General features: G+C 38.5%; 4 protein-coding genes across 4 annotated transcripts; all 4 read left to right on the forward strand.

Moving 5' to 3' along the window:
- The first annotated feature begins 5562 nt into the window (after positions 1-5562).
- Positions 5563-6546, forward strand: LOC131474816 (olfactory receptor 51E1-like). The gene has a single exon (XM_058652509.1). It carries the CDS (start codon positions 5563-5565, stop codon positions 6544-6546), a length of 984 nt encoding a protein of 327 aa, XP_058508492.1.
- A 3815-nt stretch (positions 6547-10361) lies between these two features.
- On the forward strand, positions 10362-11345 carry LOC131474826 (olfactory receptor 4B13-like). The gene has a single exon (XM_058652520.1). It carries the CDS (start codon positions 10362-10364, stop codon positions 11343-11345), a length of 984 nt encoding a protein of 327 aa, XP_058508503.1.
- A 2284-nt stretch (positions 11346-13629) lies between these two features.
- On the forward strand, positions 13630-14806 carry LOC131454683 (olfactory receptor 6E1-like). The gene has a single exon (XM_058622567.1). It carries the CDS (start codon positions 13721-13723, stop codon positions 14711-14713), a length of 993 nt encoding a protein of 330 aa, XP_058478550.1. The 5' UTR covers positions 13630-13720; the 3' UTR covers positions 14714-14806.
- A 4608-nt stretch (positions 14807-19414) lies between these two features.
- On the forward strand, positions 19415-20806 carry LOC131455233 (olfactory receptor 11H6-like). Its single transcript, XM_058622758.1, has one exon. It carries the CDS (start codon positions 19877-19879, stop codon positions 20804-20806), a length of 930 nt encoding a protein of 309 aa, XP_058478741.1. The 5' UTR covers positions 19415-19876.
- Positions 20807-20851: the final 45 nt, after the last annotated feature.

Genomic DNA, 20851 nt, shown 5'->3' on the forward strand with positions numbered 1-20851 from the left:
ACAGACAACAGCTGTTGCTATTCATCTGTGTGTCATTTGTCAGGGCTTCAGATATGGTGTAGTTATGACTTATACCAGCAGAGGGCGAACATCACTCGAAGCACTAATGTAATTAGCAGGAGAAGAAGTCAAAGTGAAGCGAGTTGATGTGACCTCTGAGCTGCACGTTGGCCGTGACATAGCGCCACGACTCAGGGCCAAAGTTAACAGAAACGTCCCCTGTGGAAAAACTCTGCCCTATTGGATTTAAAACCCTGTTTTACTGGTGAAAAAAGCAAATACGCCATGTTTCACAGTTCGTCAGGCTGTATCTGTGTGTCCCACAAACATCCAAGTCAGCAGAGCGAGTGTTTCCCCTGACGTTGGTCTTTGAGCTCCGGATCCCTGGCCGTATCGGGCTTTGAGTGAGCCTGATTAGCCTTCCCTTCAGATCTTCAAGAATGCAGCATTGTTTTATTAGCCTCACATAAGTTACAGTACGTTCTGCTAATGTGCACTGTTTTAAATTTAAATAAATAAAGAAAAAGACATCCAATAACCCAAGTATTGGTTAAGGAAAATGCACAACATTTGAAACCATAATGCCCCCCCCATAATGTTTTGGTTTGGTTACCTGGGATGGCCCTCTGGGGTAGCACATTGTGTTTAATTGCTCTTGAGGGACGATGGAGATAATGACCTGTTGACCATTTGTAACTTAGTCACGCTCCATATTGAAAAATGTGCAGTATTCTGCCCCCTTGGGTTCTCATTACAGCTTTGACATCCAAGTCATCATCTAAGTGGAGTTGGGCCAAACCCATGTTTAGTCATTCAGAACTGTTTTGTTTGTTTTGTCTTTCATTACAACGTATTTCACATTAACACTGAGTAACGCTAATTGCCCCTGTCTGGTGTTGTAGCACCCACAAGGAATTTCATGGCAGTGATGGGCATTAAGGTGGGCTGTGGGACTATTTCAAGTTATTACACTAACCTTACATCACATAATGTAATTATGCGTTAAAATTAATCACAGACTTTGGAGTTTATCGGCTATGTTAATCATGGTATTAAAGTCATTTTGAGCTGTTTGCATTGCTAGATCTACTTGAAGAGTCTCTTTATTGGTGGTCAGTTTGTTAACAATATCTAAAAAAAGGGGTGTTACTTTTATTTTTAAATGAGATTAAACTTAACTTCCAAAATTGTACTTGAACACAAACCCGTTTTAGTTTTTCAATTTTTAGTGGAAATTGTGTCTTAAACAAAACTTGCTTGTGTTTTTTTGTTTTCTAATCACTGAAATATTTTACGTGTCAACAATAGAGTAGAATTAATTGTAAAATCTGGCAAAAACAATAACATGCTGTAAATAATATACATACAATGCACATACAGTAGACTTTATTATATACATGGGAACAAAAGAAAACATGAAAGAAGGCTTTAAAATAAGGTATTGTGATTTTATGCATATCAATTAAAGAAATGAACTCATTGGACTATACCCAGAAAATCAGAATAATTAGATATAATAATAATTATATCTAGTGATGGGAAGTTCGACTCTTCTTACTGACTCGGATCTTTTACTCTCGGACAGTAAATTGAACTAATCTTTATTTGAGTCATTTCGTTCATTTCGTTCATTTTTACAGCGAGTGGCGCTCTATCCCTCTTGTGGGCGTTGTAAAAAAGACCGCGGTTCTCAAACACTTAACACTGTAGGCAACATCGTTTGCTTCAGCTGCCAAAGTATAATAAACAAAATGCCACAAGCAATTCAAACCATATGAAACCCTAGGAAAGCAAATACCCACCTCAATAAAGTGACAAGTGACTTGTGTCCTGTATCCTCTCTGCCATTGTTGTTTAACAGCACGACGGTGACTAGGTAGCTGTCACGTGACCTGAGGACGGGTTGTTATCTGTAAAGGTTGTTACAGATGCCATCGTGCGCCATATGTTCTTGTGACCTCTCCATGGTGGTGACCCTGTACACATGGGTCAAGGATATTCCTCTGATTATCTGATTGTGTGTGAACTTCTATGAAAAGTGTACTGTGGTATAACTCCAAGTACGACAAAGTAACACATTAACACCTTTTTTCACTGATCATGAAGGTCTTTCACAGTATAGAGAAATGTGCAAATGTGCAGAGATTCATTTTTCATTTAAGAGACAGCTTGGGGGAAGAAACTGTCTCTGTAGCGCAGGGGCCTTCAAACTCAAAATGACCTGGGGACCAGTGAACTTCTAGTTTGGTCAGGAGGGGACCGGAAAAAAAGCCCAGCAGTTTCGGAAAAATTGGCACTGATTAGAAATTAAAGTTACATCTTGACAATCCATCCATCCATCCACTTTCTACCGCTTTATCCTCCACAGGAGGATGCTGTGCCAATCTCAGCTGACATAGGGCAATAGGGACGGGTACAAACTGGACAGTTCACCAGTCCATCGCAGGGCCATATAGAGACAAACAACCATCCTTTTTCACTTTCACACCAATGGTCAATTTAGAGTGTCCAATTGACCTAATCCCCATATTGCATATGTTTGGACTGTGGGAGGAAGCCGGAGAACCTGGACAAAACCCACGCACACACGAGGAGAACATGCAAACTCCATGCAGAAAGGCCCTTGATCCAACCGGGGCTTAAACCCGGGTCCCCTTGCTGCAAAGGCAAGAGTTCTGACCACTACACTGACCGTGTATCTTGACAATCGATTGCACATCATTTCAAAGGAAAAGTGTTATTTGGTTGTTTTTATTTAAAGTGTCTGACTTTTAAATGTTGCACATTATTAGACATGAAGTCAAAACACTGCCTCCAGAAATGCACAAGTTCCCTTTACTATCATGGATATTACATAAAAGTGCAACAGAATTAAAGCACTACGACCAATATTCTCTTGACCATTTGCTAAACTGGAAAACATTTTTTGTTTTGGTTTGGTTACCTGGGATGGCCCTCTGGGGTGGCCCTCTGGGGTAGCACAGTGTGTTTAATTGCTCTTGGGGGGATGATGGAGATAATGACCTGTTGACCATTTGTAACTTAGTCACTCTCCATATTGAAAAACATGCAGTAATCTGCCCCTCGGGTTCTCATTACAGCTTTGACATCCAAGTGGAGTTGAGCCAAACACACTTTTCATTTGTGTGAATCTATCAATGAATATTGTGAGTTGATGAAGAACTTGCGTCCTAAAATGCAACCGATAAAATGGTTGAACTCTTTTTTTTTTTTTTTTACATATTCAAGGCAGAGTGGGAGTGTGAGTGGGAGTATCTGTATAACAATGACTTGAGTGAATCTCAGTGTCTTTTCCACCTAGATCCAGTAAAGAATTTTAGATTTGGATCGAGCCAATAGAGCACATTTGGAATGTAATAGAAGAGGAAATTGACAGCAGACCGGGCTGGCACAAACTTTCCTGGGGCCCTGATCAAATTAGCAACATTTGATTTTGGGGCCCTTTATCAACGCCAATGATAAAGCAGTAAATTACATGATGATTCCGGGGGAAATCTGCACAGTTGTAGCTGTGTTGCTTATGTCAGCCTGGCATGTTCTTAGTAAGGCTAAGAACATGCCAGGCTTGAATCTAAAATGATTGTGCTTAAATTGTGTTGATTTTCACTTTTCGTGAATGGTGAAGAAGAAACAAAATAAAACAACAGACAATGCATTTTTGTAACCATGACAAAGGCTTTACTTGTTTAGTTTTAAAAATTGCAAACGTGCAACAACAATTAAAGAGTGTCAAAATAAACTATTAAAAATAATTATGATATCATTAAATATGAATCGTTGATTCACAAATTAGCGCAAATGCCCAAAAGACAGTATTAAATAAAAATAAAATAATAAAAATAAATAAAACAAATAATCAAATAAGTAAAAGAGATGGAACTGTAACAAGATAAAATGGTTAAAGAACAAGATTAGGGCTGCAACTAACTATCGATTAATCTGTCGATGAGTTTCTCAAAATGTTGAAAAATAGTGTTGACCAAACCTGGAGATGATGATGTTTTCGATTGTCTTGTTTTGTCCACAAACCAAAATGATTCAGTTTTAATTATTTCTTTGTTACATGGAGCAAATAAACCAGAAAATATCCAAGCTGACAAATCAGCAAACCTGTCAATGATCAAAATAGTTGACGATTCATTCAGGAATTGATTAATAATCAAATAATCCTTGGAGCCCTATACAACATTATATGTATATGTATAGTTTGTATTTTGACGTTGTTGATCATGGTGTTACTTCGAGAGTTCAGTATTTTCTCAGGTGGTACTTATGTATAAAAACTTTGAGAACCACTGATCTAGGTCGCCTGAGTTTAATTTCCATTTTCACTGCTTTGCACATGACACCCAGCTGTACCTGTGCCCCAAACCTCCATCTTACCACCCACCTCCCTCTCTGATTGCCTACAGGAAATGAAATCATGGTTCTCCTGGAACCAAAGAAGTCATAGTGTTTGGTCACCCTGATCGTGTGGATGTGAGTGCACTGGGTCCTCCGGCCCCAAGAATCCACACCTCTGTTAAAAACCTTGACTCATCGCCAAGGTGAAGGCCTCTGACCCTCTCACGGTCTTAAGGCCCTGGTATACTTCCACACACAGCGCATCATGTGCATGACGTGAATTGCGCCATCTACACGCAAGCTGCACGTGCAGCCCAGATTTTGTACCGCCACACAATGGTGAAGTGGGATACTACAGGACCCTGAGTATATGTGACGTGTGCGCGGAGGTATTATTATAAATTTGTATTTTGTGCTCACATTAAACCTATTTGTGTATACGAAAAACTTATTTGTGGCCACTGTTTAGTATTTGTCACGTCTGGGGCTCTGTAGGTAACAGAGGTGATGCAGCCATCAAGCAGAATTTGAAGAGAAAGTTTGTGTGGCATTAATGCCGCAAACAATTTATACATTTTTAATAGCAGAATAAGGAACTACTAGTATTAATATGGTTTTCCTAGTGCCTATAAATCCTATAAATATCCTTTTCCAGGTTTTGGTCATTGCTTATCATTAAGCATGTTAAATTAACCATGAGTTAAGGTGTTTGGAAAAGTGTGTAGATGTGTGCAAAAGACTAATTGACTGAGTGTTAAGAGTTTTTTTTTTTTTCACCAGAGTCACGTTTAATGTATATGCAAATCAATAGTGAAAACTCCCCTTTTGTGACGATGTAATTAAAGTTTGTGCGACATGTTAAAAACACTGGTGGTTGCCCGCTATGCTGCAGAGGACACAGGGACACGATAAGGAGCATTTGGGAATGGTGAGATGAGTAAAGGAAAAACATTAAACATTAAAACAATAAGCACAAAAGTTACTTTCTCAGTTCCTTTTGATGTCAGAGGTTATTACAAATGCAAATTTCCTGCATAGCTGTCTCGTTTCATTTTGTCACTGTGGAAGTGTTTTTTCTTCTGTTCAACAGACAACTGCCTCAGGTAAAGGAAAAAGGAACCAGTGAGGAGCAGGAGAAGGTGCTCTACTGTGTTTTGTTTATTCATCAAACCCTCTTCTGAATTGTTTATGGAGTGAATGGAAAATAATAATAGTTATCCTCCTTATTTTAACCTCACCATGTTTATGAACTTAGGCAGTTACCGCTACCCAGCCTTTGCCCTGTGTTTCCTGTTGTATGCTTCTATGGTCTCAGCTAATCTTGTCATAATATTTGTAATAGTGAGGCAGAAAAATTTGCACGAGCCCATGTATATTTTTGTTATGTGCCTCTCGATTAACTCTTTTTACGGCTCTACTGGCTTCTTCATCAGATTTCTCCGAGACCTTGTGTTTGATACTCATCTGATCTCAAGGTGGGCGTGTTTTACTCAGATCTATGTCATTTACACCTATGCATCCTATGAGCTCACCATTTTAGGCGTCATGGCTTATGATCGGTATGTTGCTGTGTGTCAACCTTTACATTACCACAACAAAATGACCTTGAAGATGGTATCAAAGCTGATAGCCTTAGCGTGGATCTGTCCAGTCCTCATTGTGTTTGCCTGCCTTTATCTTGCCTCCAGACTTCCTCTGTGTGGAAATAAGATACCAAAAGTATTCTGTGCAAACTGGCCTGTTGTAAAACTGTCATGTGTGTCTACTGCCCTCAATAATGTCATGGGTATGCTTGCGACCATAAGCACTGTCTTTCTGCCCTTGGCTTTTGTGCTGTATACATATGTACGGATTTTTCTGGTGTGTCGAAAACGCTCTTCTGAGTTTAAGAGCAAAGTCATACAAAGCTGTCTGCCACACATTGTTACTTTCGTCAATTACTCCATCACTTTCTTTTGTGACATTGCCCTCAGCAGGATTAATGTTGAGGAGCTGAATCCATTTCTGGGTGTAATTCTGTCACTGGAGTTTGTTGTGATTCCTCCCATTCTCAACCCTCTTGTGTACGGTCTGAAGTTACCTGAAATTAGAAAACAAATCTTAAGAATGTTGTCATGCTGCTGCATGTGTGCTCACACAGTAAACGTCAGAAATAAGAGAAACACAGTCTCCCCGTCCTGATGTGAATTATCGTTGACTGAGGCCTTTTAATAGAAACACTCTTACAAGCATAACAGATGCAATAATGTCATGATACACAGTGTAACTATATGAATACTTGCTCTGTAAATTAAATCATTTTAAGGTGTGTGTTTTTTATGTCAATTGATTTGAATAAAAATGTAACCAAAGGTAACAAAAACATTCTCTTGTGAGTGTTTGAATTGTGATAAGTAAATATATTTTATGTTATTGTGAAAAGAACCAAGATAAGATTTTCTTTGCTTATTTTTGATATTCTTTTCCTTAAGGTATATGTTATCCCTTTGTCCTACAAGTTTTGTATATGTGGCTCATCTGATGTATGTCTTATACAGAGGTTGCGCTAGACTTTTTCGTTGTCTGTCATTTTGACTGACAGGGTCAAAAAAATCCCGTCATAATCAATTTTTACGGTCACTTTAAATGATAATAATGACATATTCAATTGCATTGTTCATATTGCAGTGGAATATGAACAGTTCACCTGTGGCCTAAACGCACAGTCTCACACCTTCCTCCTGGTCCACATGGACTTAAATCGCGTGACTGCTTGCGCGTAGTTGCGCGTGGTATGAAATCCCGCAACATGCGCTCCTTCTGCACTAGTGGATCAGCTGCACCGGTCACAGACGCGCTCCAAAGCCTCCTGTCCATAGCTCTTTAACACACTGTCAGCACTACAAGGATAGCGAGATGCATTGAGTACGGTGTCCAGGTCAGAAATTATGCTCAGATTCTCCGATGGGAATCTTTATTTTGTCGCACAACATTTTTCTATCCTCCCTCCTCAGCCAGGAGAACTCCCGCTCCCACTGAACTCGCCTAACCTCCTTACTGCCGCTTCCTCGCTCCGCTGAGGCCAAGGGCTGAGTTTGTCCTTCATCTGCATCTATCCCTCTTTTTTCACCTCTTTTATCAACATAGTTTTTAGGGGTGTGAATTGCAATCTGTCAAAATGACGGATGGCTCTCAGATTTTTTCCGTCACCGTTTTAAAAAAACGGTCAATGACGGAAAATATTCGGTTAACGCGACCCCTGGTCTTATACGACATTAATTAGTATCTAATATTTTGGGTGTCACTTTGTTTTTAATAGTCTATTGTTGACCCTCTGCTTGTCATCAATAGATATTCAGTATCATGTCAACAGATAATCGGTACTATGATCAGAATTTAACAACAGGCACTTTTTGTATAGGTTTAGGGTTATAATCTATCGAGCACAATTTATTTATCCACTGGCAGTTGTTATTTGTTGACATGATACTGAATAACGGTTGATTTTCGACAATCAAAAAGTGTTACATTATAAGGGGAAAACATATACAGTAATAGAGAGCTTGCTAGCTAGCTAGCTAGAGAGCTTGCTAGCTAAAATGGTAGCATGCTAGCTGATAGATAGATAGATAGATAGATAGATAGATAGATAGATAGATAGACAGACAGACAGACAGACAGACAGATATGTAATTTGATGCACTTTATCTCTTTAGTCCTTTACAGGAACCCACAGGTGACCAAAGTGCTTTCCAAAATAAAAGCATTACAGACACACAGCATTAAAAACACATAGTATAAAAACTAATTCATAAAACATAAACCAAAGCATGAAAATACCAATTAAAACCACCAAAGAATGAAAAAAAATAACAATGGTATTACAAGCCATTCTCAATGTGTTTTAAGTTTTGATTTAAAGAGGTTGAGGTCACTGATTACATACGTGTGTGTGTGTGTGTGTGGGGGGGGTCTTATTCCAGAGCCTGAGGGCAGCAAGTGAATAAGCTGGGTCATTCCATTTTTTACCTCTTGACCTAGACAACCACAAATCTCTGCCATGCTTGTGAACAGTTATTTTAGTTAAATAGGTTGGCGCAAGGCTGTTTAGGCCTTCAAATCAAAAACAAACATTAGTTTAAAATCAATTCGAAAACACACTGGAGAGAGAAAAGGATTGGAGTGACATGCCCCCGTCTAGTTGCGTTTGTTGAAAGGTGAGCTACTGCACTTTGCAGTAAATGAAGGCGGCTCAGAGAAGACTGACAATAATCCTGTCTTAAACTAATGACGGCGTGTATGGCTGCCTCGAGGTTGTGGCGAGTTAGAAACGGCTTTGATTTGGCCAGCATACGCAATTTAAAACGATAAAAACCTGTCTTGAGCACATTGTCTATTTGTTTGATTAAAAATTCAAATTACTGTCAAGGAAAACAGTCGAGATGAACTAGACAGACACCAAACTTCCCTCCATCCTACCACCCACCTCCCTCTCTCTCTCACTATGATTGCCTACATGAAATCATGGTTCTCCTACAACTTTCACAAACTTAAGTGATAAAACAAAGGTTCTCCTCATTGGCAGGAAATGTGCCACAACAATATATAACAGCTTTTTTGTTTGGATAACTGTCCAGTGACTCCAGCTAGTCCAGAACGCTGCCAATCGCTTTTTAACAGAAAAAAATGCAACAAGACCACATCACACCTGTGTTGCGCTGCCTCCACTGGCTCCCTATTCATTTTAATATTGATTTAAAATGTTATTGTTGGTTTTTAAAGCTCTTAATGGTTTGGCACCATCTTACCTCTCAGAACTCGGTCTTCTTCACACACCATCCCGAGCTCTGAGGTCTGATAACAGGCTGCTTTTAGATGTGTCAACATCCTGATAATAAACCTAAGGCAATTGGACCTTTTCTGTAGCTGCCCCCAAATTTTGGAACAAATTACCCATGGAAATTAAATCTGCCTCCACCATTGAACAATGACCCACCTCTTCTACCTGGCCTTCATTTCAGGATAAAAAAAAGTCAACCCAGATACCTCTACGTAGTTTTTACAATTTGTCACTACTTTACTGTTTTACTTCTATGTTTTATTGATTTTATGTTTATACCTTTTATGTTGCTGTGCCTTTAACTCTGTAAAGCACTTCGGTCAACATTGGTCGTTTTTCAAATGTGCTCTAGAAATAAAGTTGTTTTGACTTGACTTGACTATGCAGCATTAATCACCTTCACCGTTCCCTATAGACATATTTTGAATCCTAGTGATGTAGAACGTGAGCATGATGCGAACTGTGTCATCAACGCACAATGCGCAGGCTGTGAGTTCAGCCCAGATTTTGGAACCGCAGATTAATAGCAATAGAATTAATAGCAGAGTAAAGAACTACCAATTACTAATATGGTGTTCCTAGTGTGCTCAGTGTACCTTCGGCCCTTCGGATGTGCCTTTAAATATCCTTTTCCAGGTTTAGGCCATTGCTTATCACTTTAACCAACTCTGAGTAATGTGTTTGGAAATGTGTGTAGACGCTAAAGACTAAGTGACTGAGTGTTAAAAGTTTTTTTTTTTTTTCACCAGAGTCACGTTTAGTATATATGCAAATCAATACTGAAAACTCCCCTTTTGTGATGATGTCATTGCAGTTTGTTTGACATGTTAAAAACACTGGTGGTTGCCCGCTATGCTACAGAGGACACAGGGACATGATAACGAGCATCTGGGAACGGTGAGATGAATAAAAAAACATTGATTTAAAACAATAAATACAACTGAGGCTTTGTGTTTTAAGATACTTTCTTAGTTCCTTTTGATGTCAGAGGTTATTACAAATGCAAATTTCCTGCACAGCTGTCTTGTTCATTTTGTCACTGCGGAAGTGTTTTTTCTTCTGTTCAACAGACAACTGCCTCAGGTAAAGGAAAAAGGAACCAGTGAGGAGCAGGAGAAGGTGCTCTATTGTGTTTTGTTTATTCATCAAACCCTCTTCTGAATAATTTATGGAGTAAATGGAAAATAATAATAGTTATCCCCTTTATTTTAACCTCACCATGTTTATGAACTTAGGCAGTTACCGCTACCCAGCATTTGCCCTGTGTCTCCTGTTGTATGCTTCTATGGTCTCAGCTAATCTTGTCATAATATTTGTAATAGTGAGGCAGAAAAATTTGCACGAGCCCATGTATATTTTTGTTATGAGCCTCTCGATTAACTCTTTTTACGGCTCTACTGGCTTCTTCATCAGATTTCTCCGAGACCTTGTGTTTGATACTCATCTGATCTCAAGGTGGGCGTGTTTTACTCAGATCTATGTCATTTACACCTATGCATCCTATGAGCTCACCATTTTAGGCATCATGGCTTATGATCGGTATGTTGCTGTGTGTCAACCTTTACATTACCACAACAAAATGACCTTGAAGATGGTATCAAAGCTGATAGCCTTAGCGTGGATCTATCCATCCCTCTCTGTGTTCGCTTGTGTTTATCTCGCCTCCAGACTTCCTCTGTGTGGAAATGCGATACCAAAAGTATTCTGTGCAAACTGGCCTGTTGTAAAACTGTCATGTGTGTCTACTGCGCTCAATAATCTCATTGGTATGCTTGTGTCCATCACCACTGTCTTTCTGCCCTTGGCTTTTGTGCTGTATACATATGTACGGATTTTTCTGGTGTGTCGAAAACGCTCTTCTGAGTTTAAGAGCAAAGTCATACAAAGCTGTCTGCCACACATTGTTACTTTCGTCAATTACTCCATCACTGTGTTTTGTGACGTTGCCCTCAGCAGGATTAATGTTGAGGAGCTGAATCCATTTCTGGGTGTAATTCTGTCACTGGAGTTTGTTGTGATTCCTCCCATTCTCAACCCTCTTGTGTACGGTCTGAAGTTACCTGAAATTAGAAAACAAATCTTAAGAATGTTGTCATGCTGTTGCATGTGTGCTCACACAGTAAACATCAGAAAAAAGAGAAACACAGTCTCCCCGTCCTGATGTGAATTATTGTTGACTGAGGCCTTTTAATAGAAACACTCATAACAGATGCAATAATGTCATGATACACAGCGGAAATACTTTTTTGATCTGTGAATGAAATCATTTGAAGGTGTTTTGATGTTGACTGAAATAAAAATGTAACCAAATGGAACAAAAACATTCTCTTGATGGACAATGTTAAAGAGTATTTAAATTGTGACAAGTAAACATGTTTTACATACATATGTGTGTGTGTGTGTGTGTGTGTGTGTGTTATTGTGAAAAGAACCAAGATAAGATTTTCTTTGTTTATTTTTGATATTCTTTTCCTTAAGGTATGTGATATTGAATCCCTTTGTTTTACAAGTTTTGTTTTGCTCACCTGATGTGTTCATTTCATGCCTTATAAGACATTAATTAATTATCTAATATTTTGGGTTTCGCTTTATTTTTATAGCCTATTGTTGACCCTCTGCTTGTCATCAATAGATATTCAGTTTCTATCTATTCAGATAGATAGATAGAAAGATAGATAGATAGATAGAAAGATAGATAGATAGATAGATAGACATATCCATTTTTTTTACATGACACAAACACACAACCTAGTGATTTGTAAAGCAGTTGTTTTAAGTGTACTGAATCATTAGAATCAGTTCATTTAAATGATTTGCTCATAGAATTGTTCAGTACTTCCTGCATGACCGGATCGAGCACAGACTCCGTCTGACACAGTCACTGAACTGAAATATCTTAATCTAATCTTAATCTAACTTCACTATACCATATACTGGAGTAGATGTAAGGATAATGAGAGAGAACATGGTCTTATTGGGAATACATCTGCCTCCTTTGAAAAGTCTGCAGCTGACTTTGCTTGACCTATTCACGCCGCTGTATTTTAACGTGCCGATTGTTATGCTTTTAGAGACGAGACTGGAGGACTCAAATGCATGACTCATAGTCAATGTAATGTTTAACAACAAGTTTACTTAATAAGAATGTTGAGACCTTGATGTGAATGTTATCATTTAAGTTTACATTTTAATATATTTTAATAATTCAGAGGCCAGTGACGTTGCTTGAGCTTTATTTTCATTTCGCTTGTATTAAATATCTTTTTGAACTGCGGTTGGTTTTGGTATGATGTCATCAGCCAGCGCCAGAGGAGTATTGTTGTTGTTTTGCTGATGCATGTGCCGCGAAACTGTGTACGGTTGTAAAAAGACAAGACGGATTCAGAACCGGGAAAATAATAAAGTTGCCAAACTGTGAGACGGAGTCCCGTCTATTTAAGAGTGCAACAAGAATAAACAAAAAGGACCAAAAACATTAACAAAAGCTCATCAGTAGGATTAAATAAATCTCAACATGAGTAAACTAAACCAGGGAAACATGAATTACTTTTTAGGAATAAACTTGACGACATAACTCATGGACCAAACAAGACCAACTGGCAACATGACAGGGGAAGACCAGGACTATTTAAGCAGGAAGTAAGTGGTAACAGGTGAAAGCAATCAGGGGCGGGGCAGACAATCACAGTGGCGGGAAATCACACAATGGGAGGAAGTCAGGTTCTGAAAAGAGAGGGAAAGGTGAATACAAAATAAAACAGGAAGTGCATATGAAAACAAGACGTGAGTGACTAAACTCAACAAACTTGACGTGATATTACACTGATAATGTTTTTTTGTCACGGATGAGTTAAATTGAAAGATTGTATTGAAGACAGCTCAGATATGACGAGAACTGAGACAATGCCTGACATCTGAAAAGTAAGGCATCATCGCAGATTTTGGCAAGCAGCGTGCCATGTCTGATACTTATAGTTAGTAAGCCTTGAGATAGTGTATCCGTCCAGATGCCTGGTGCCTTGGTATTTAGTGAGGGAACCTTGAAAGGTGCCTAGTTTGTGTCTTATCCTAAGTTATGGCTGTTAACATTGTACACAGGTCTGGTTATAAGAATGTGTGAGTAATTAAACTTAAAGATGGCTGAAGATTAGAATTTTTGCTCACAGTTTTTATTTTGAGAGCTCAATATTTTCTCAGGTGATTCTTGGTATAAAAAAGTTTGAGAACCACTGTGTTTAAGACGTCTATCATAAGGGAAGGAGGAGGAGCAAACCCTATCATGTGAACCAACCAATCACACGTTGTTATTATTGCACGCACACACGCACGCTTCAATGATTGGCTTGTCTGTTTGTCAGAAAAGGGTTTTTACTGGAGTCATTTGAGCCTGGCCTTGACTTGCACGGTCTGACAGAGACTTTCTCCACTGCTGTGCTTAGGTAACAAGAGTGATGTGGTGAAACAGGTAAAGCTGTTGTTTTAAAGATGTTTTAAAAAAAATAATAATAATAACAATTGCAAACTCTTTTTAGGTTGATGGAAAATATTACTGTTGTCACAGAGTTAACTCTTTCTGGTTTGGATTTCCCAATGGAACACAGAATTGTCCTCTTCTTGCTAACTTTACTGTTGTACATCATTATTCTGTTTGGAAATACTACCTTAATTGTTGCCATTATTGTGGATAAAAAGCTCCATGAGCCAATGTATATCTTCTTGTGTAATCTATGTATCAATTCACTCTATGGAACTGTTGGATTTTATCCTAAATTCCTTCTGGATCTTCTGACAACTCACACTATTTCTTATGCTGGATGCATGCTGCAGGGTTTTGTAATACACTCATCAGTCTGCGCTGAGTTTTCTATCTTGGCTCTGATGGCATATGACAGATATGTGGCTATATGTCAGCCTCTCATTTACCATGTCATTATGACCAAACTGAAAATCTCTGCCTTTCTGTTTTTGTCCTGGCTCATACCCTTGTTTTGTATGTTTATGAACACAGCGACGTTGTTAGGATCAAGACTATGTGGCTCACACATACAGAAAGTCTATTGTGTGAACTGGATGATTGTTAATATCGCTTGCTCACCACCTCGAGGACACACTGGAGTGTCATATTTCAATGTCTTGTTTTTCTCTGCACTCTTTGTGTTGATTATATGGTCATACGGATGTCTGATAAGAACATGCCTGACGTCCACAGAAAACCAGAGGAAGTTCATGCAGACGTGTCTGCCACATTTAATCGGTCTTACGAATTTTACAATAAGTACCCTTTTAGATCTGTTCTACATGAGATTTGGGTCTCTGTATATATCGCAACATCTAAATAATTTTATGGCAATGGAATTCCTGCTTGTTCCTCCTGCTGTGAATCCATTCGTTTATGGATTCAGACTGACGGCAATTCGCCGCAAATTTGTGAATTTGGTTTTTATTACAAGGAGGAATGCAAAGTGTGAACCCGTGAACATGCAGATCAAACGTGAGCTCTCAAACGGCAACATTAACCCTGGAAAATGAACTATATATAACATATAAAATGTTTTGTGGCGGGGGTTTTGGGATTGAAAGTAGATTTAATTTTAAACATTCTTCTAGTTTGTTATTGTTATTGATATTAACGTTGTTGTCATTTTCTAGGGATGGGACGATACCACTTTTTGTCTCACGATACAGTAATTTCAGACAGTTTAGGAAACTATGAAGCTGTTAACAACACATTTGTGCTGAGTCCTTTTAAAGACATCATTCTCATAACTGTTTAACAAATGTTGTTCTCCCAAAAGGAAGACATAAACAGCTCAAACATGACTCAGCTAATATGCTTTTGCTGACTTTCTTTTTGGATTTGACATTTCTATCTGTTCGATATCTGTCTGATAATCCCATCCAGTGATTTCGACCAGTGTGTGTTTCATAAACAAAGCTTTTCTCATGCTATGCTCACTCGTCACAGGATGACAAGTGTGATGCGTGATCCAGATGGTGAGCTGATGTTTTGTGAACATCTGTAATTAACAAATGACTGTAACTTCTCTCACACTGAAAAAAAAGACTGCATGCTCAGCTGTAAACAAATGTTTACTATCTTACAAACACCACTTTATTATTGTTATATACTGTGTAAAAAGCCTAAGCCACCATTTAATTTGTTGTTTTGCTATGCTATGATGAACATACAGTGTACATTGTTTATTTCCACGTTATTGGAACACATCCAGAACTTGTATGCAGTTTTAAAATAAAAGAAAATATTAAAAATAGGGAGGGAGGGAAGTTTCGCCTCCAAAGGCTTTACAGTCTGTACAGCAAGTGACACCTTCTGTCCTTAGAGCCTTGCATCGGGGAACAAAATGGGAGAAACCTCAGGAAGAAACAGCACAAATTGTAACATGAGCTAATAGAAGAAATATCAATATTAGTATTAATGAAGACGGCATGAACACAAGGCTGTGTGTGGTTCACAGTTACAGGTCGTAGGCGGGGGAAAATGGAAAAGGTTTTGCCAGATTTTGGTCACATCTGAAGAACAGACCACAAAGAAAATGAATCCAATTGAATTTAGAAGACTGATGTATATTAAATAATCATAATAGTTAGGTCAAAGAAGAAGGAAAGACCATACCTGGGGAAAAGCAATGTAGTGTAACTGTCTAAGTTTGAGAACTAATTCTCCATCAGACTCTAAATAGCTGATCCTTTATTTACTTGTGCTATTTTTCTTTAAGTTGTTTTATTTAGCAAACTCTGGTTTTCTGCTGTATGCCTTGGAAAACATTCAGGAAAAAATGGGAAACATGCATGCAGTTTTAAATAAAGAAATGAAACATTTTCAGACATAAAAACAGCTCGTACATGTTGAAATACCAAGTGTGAGTGACCTATACCTTCCCACTTGAACAAAAGCACAACCCTGACTCTCTTATTTTTATGTTGACGCAGAGCGAATGAATTACATTTACTCGCGTGACTGTAATTGATTGATTCATTTTCTTTATTTGTAATTTTACTTTTACTGAAGTGTGGTTTTTTGGAAGTACAGTACTTCACTACATTTTAACTCACATCTGTTGCTGAGTAAAAAAAAAGAAGTCTTAATTTCAATAAATTAATGGCGCTAATTAAGGAAAAAGTTAAAGCATTTGTGACCTTTGTCCCATTTTGACTGATACATTATGTGTTTTCTTGTTATATTCTTGTCAGCACTTTAATTTGTAAAGAGGAAAGTGAAAAGTGATTAAAAATAATTCATGTTAGATTTGTGTCCCCTTTGTCTGTTTTGCACTACACAAGAAAGTAACTTTTACTCTACTTACTACTTTTTTTTTTGTTTTACTTTACTTTGAGTATATTTTTAGACCAGTACTTTTTACTTGAGTAGAATATTTCAATACTCTTTCCACCTCTGTGTTTATGTTACATTACATCACATGTCATTTAGAAGACGCTTTTATCCAAAGCGACTTCCAGTAAGTGCACTTCAACATTTGGATCCAAACAAGAGCAAGAAGTAAGTGCTTCAAGTATGCCGAACTATGTCTATTTAATGTTATTGGTAAAACCTGTGTTTGTCCTTTTTCATGTCGAGAAATATCTGATGTGGGAAAAATGTCTAAAGCAGGTTGATTCAAGACATGCTTCAGTTTCACTCATTTGCTATCATTCCATTGCAAATGCAGACACAAAAACGAATATGTATATATATCTATATCTATATATAGATATATATATATGTGTACATATATGTATATATACACATAGATATATACAGTGTTGGGCAGTAACGCGTTATCAGTAACGCCGTTACTTTATTCAGTAACTCATAATGTAACACGTTGTTTTTTTAAATTCAGTAATTCCGTTTCCGTTACCAAACGCTGCGTTACTCGTTCCTTTTGGTGAGGTTTTACAACGGCACACATAACATTTTATCATAACATATTTACTTGGATCAATAAAGTTTAATTGAATTGAAAAACAAAGCACTTGTCGCCCTCTAGCGTCCCACACGTAATCAAACACGCGCCATGAAGAGGACTGGACAGGATCGGGCACGGCATGACGGCGAGCGAGAAGGGGAAGATAAGTTTCTCCTCGTGGAGGTATTCACATTATTTTCAACTGGAGAGCAGAGGGAAAAACAACATTTCGGTAACTTGTAAACTATGTCCCGGTTCAAAAATACTTTCTACGGCGAACAACAGCAACAGCAATCTGCTGAAGCACCTGGAGAAGCGGCATGATTCAACAAAGTTAGCAGCTAAGGTAGCTAACGCCGCATCCGAGAGCGAGAGTCACAGCAGCGAGCACACACCCACTCCACCCAAGCTGCAGCGGTTGGAGTTCGAAAGACGGACCCATAGCCAGGCACAACTTGATAAAACAATAGCACGGTATGTTTAATTGTTTATTTGGATCTCTTTTAGCAATATCAGGCTATTTTTCCAAGAGTCCAATGGCAGATAAAAGCACATGTTTTTTCCCCTGTAGTGGAAAACATCAGTACAGAGTTTTCTCAGTAACGCATTACTTTGTGGTTTAAGTAACTGAGTCACTGAGTTACTTTTTTCCAAAGTAACTAGTTACTATTTTTCAGTAACTAGCACAACACTGTATACATATATGTATATGTATATGTATATGTATATATATATATATATATATATATATATACATATATATATATATATATATATATATATATATATATATATGTGTATGTCAGTGACTTTGGAATGAAGTGATGCGACTTAAAGCTGGTCTTATATATTAGCAAGCTGTCAATGAGTTTAACTCATGCATGCGTATGTGTGTATGTAATGCTCAAGCATGTCTTCAATAAACCTGGCTTAATAGACGAGGCCCTACCAGTCGCCAAAGTGTGGAAAAAGAATACTCAGTCCTTTTTTCGTGGTCCCCCTTAGTCTAAGTATAAGCGATAAAACATGCGATGTTGAATTCCCTGCCATTGTGACGACACAATGCGCATTTCACCACGAATGTTGCCTTCCCACCAGAAAGTTTACTTTGAGAGCTCCATCTTAGCTCCACCTTGTCCCTATAAAATGCGAGAGTGCAGGCGAGGGAGGAAGAGCGGTATTTTTTCAACGCAGAGGGACAAGTGTGCTGTTCGTGGCTGCACAGTGGAGCACAGTGTTTTACGCAAAATTCCAGCCTCAGAGGATTTTATATATGAAGCTAATGTGCCGGATAAAGTCAGCAAACATGTGTTCGTGTGTTTGCACCACTTCGCATCAGACTGTGGCCAGCGGTGGCTGTATTTAGTCAGCGACCGTATTTCACCGACGTACAAACAACGAACGAACCCGGGTCTTCTCGCTGCAAGGCGAGAGTGCTAACCACTATATCACCGTGTGGCCCTTATTATAGTGTAAATTTGTAAAATACATTTCTGTGTAATGTTCAGGTGGATATGTTCATCTGTTGTTGCTCGGTGGACTGCTTGCATTCTTATGTGATAGTGTTTGTCATCGTTTTTTGAAATAGAATAAACAATAAAGCAAGCATATTTGTCCACTCCCATGTTGATAAGACTATTAACAACGTGAAAAATATCACATTAAGGTACATTTAGATCAATTAATTTGTGATTAATCGCAAGATAACTAGATACAATCATGCAATCAGTTTACAGGCCGAGTATAAAGCATCTAGTGCATTCTGTACAAAGCATTAGATGGATTATCACGGAGATATCCGTATATTACTTGATTTCGATTGTGGTGTTAGCATTAATTACAGGTTACAGAAAGTGCAGGAAAAATGTTTAGAAACACAAAAGTATGTTAAACAACAACAAAAAAAGTTGCAGTCGTTCATCATTGTTTAAATCTCGGTAACCGTGTTAAAAAGTTATGCAAACAATGCAACACATAGTTCTTATGTTGTGTTCACACCGGACGCGAATTTATTGCGCAATAACTTTTCACGCAAATTCAACGCACAGACGCGTCATTCGTCACAGCCGGGCTGAGGGACACGATTGTTGCGCAGTGACGCGGCGAAAAAAAACCGCCGAACACAACGTGCCGCGTTTCACCACTAAATTCGGGAGCTCCATGTGGATTAGAGCTGCTTCCAGCGATACTTTTGCATGATGAGCTCCATACGGCGCTCCTGAAGTTAACAGTGAAACTTGTCACAGTGTGCTCAGAGAAACCACACGGGACGACAGTTTATTCTCTGCAGACGTCTCCACAACAGAGAGACGGTAAGGTGAGGGGAGAGACAACATAGACGTAGAGAACACAAGGACAAAGAAAAAAAAACAACTCACAGTATATTAAAGGTTTGGGTTCTGCTCCAGACCACAAACTTTTTTCTAAATGCTGATTGGCTTGTTTAAGGTTCCTCCCACCATTTCGCCATTGTCATTTAGGAACAGTAAGATCAGAAGTCAGACATTGTAAGGGACATACACTATGTAATCTTCACAGGTGAGGGACACAGTTGCTAATAATGATGGACAATGTCTCAGTTGTGACACTATTGATTCTTTCAGGTTTGAATAAGACGCTGAGCCACAAATTTATTCTTTACTTTCTTGCTTTACTGTGTCATTTTGCGATTTTGCTGGTCAATATTTCTCTTGTGTTGTGAGGGGACAGACAACATAGACGTAGACAACACAAGGTCAGAAAAAGAAGGTCAATTTTTCAATCCATGATGGATAATGTCTCTGTAATAACACTATTTTATCTCTCAGGTCTGAATGAAGTGAAGAGCCACAGATTTATTCTTGTCTCTCTCACTTTATTGTGTTATTGTGCAATTCTGCTGGTAAATATTGCTCTTATTGTGACTGTTATCTTGGACAAAAGCCTCCACGAACCAATGTATATTCTGCTCTGCACTTTTTGCATCAACGGGCTTTACGGGACAGCAGGTTTCTATCCCAAATTTCTGTGGGATCTGCTCTCTCCTGTTCATGTCATCTCTTACTCTGGATGCCTCGTTCAAACTCAAGTGATTTACTCTTCTGTGAGCATTGATCTCTCTATTCTTGCAGTCATGGCATATGACAGATATGTGGCTATATGTCGACCTCTAGAGTACCACTCTGTCATGTCCAGGCAAAGACTAATACAGTTAATTTGTTTCTCTTGGTTAACACCGTTCTGTGTTATAGGCACAAACATTTCTCTGACAGCACGGCTGAAGTTATGCAGCCCTTTCATCTCCAGACTCTTTTGTGTGAACTGGATTATTGTCTCCCTCGCTTGTTTCCCAGCTGAAACTCTTGTTAACAACATAGTTGCATACATCTCAATACTCATTTATGTATTTCATGGTGTTTATATCGTTTGGTCCTACATGTACCTCATCAAAACGTGTGTGCACTCGACGGAAAACAGGGCAAAGTTCATGCAGACCTGTGTGCCACATTTGGTCTCCTTAACAACTTTTATTTTTACTGTACTTTTTGATTTGATGAGTACGCGATTTGGAAAACATTTACCTCAAACCCTCAAAAACTTTGTTGCCATTGAATTTCTTGTCATTCCTCCACTCATAAATCCTCTCATATATGGTTTCAAATTGACCAAAATTCGAATCAGAATTCTGGGTCTTATTAGTCTGAAAAACAGTTAACCTTTGTATGTGATGCTTCAGACTAAATAACAGTACCATTGCAGA

This window comes from Solea solea, chromosome 2 (assembly GCF_958295425.1).
Source record: "Solea solea chromosome 2, fSolSol10.1, whole genome shotgun sequence".
Taxonomy (NCBI): Eukaryota; Metazoa; Chordata; class Actinopteri; order Pleuronectiformes; family Soleidae; genus Solea; species Solea solea.

Coding starts and splice junctions, on each gene's coding strand:
- LOC131474816 (XM_058652509.1), top strand. CDS start 5,563: ATGGAAAATAATAATAGTTATCCTCCTTATTTTAACCTCACCATGTTT.
- LOC131474826 (XM_058652520.1), top strand. CDS start 10,362: ATGGAAAATAATAATAGTTATCCCCTTTATTTTAACCTCACCATGTTT.
- LOC131454683 (XM_058622567.1), top strand. CDS start 13,721: ATGGAAAATATTACTGTTGTCACAGAGTTAACTCTTTCTGGTTTGGAT.
- LOC131455233 (XM_058622758.1), top strand. CDS start 19,877: ATGATGGATAATGTCTCTGTAATAACACTATTTTATCTCTCAGGTCTG.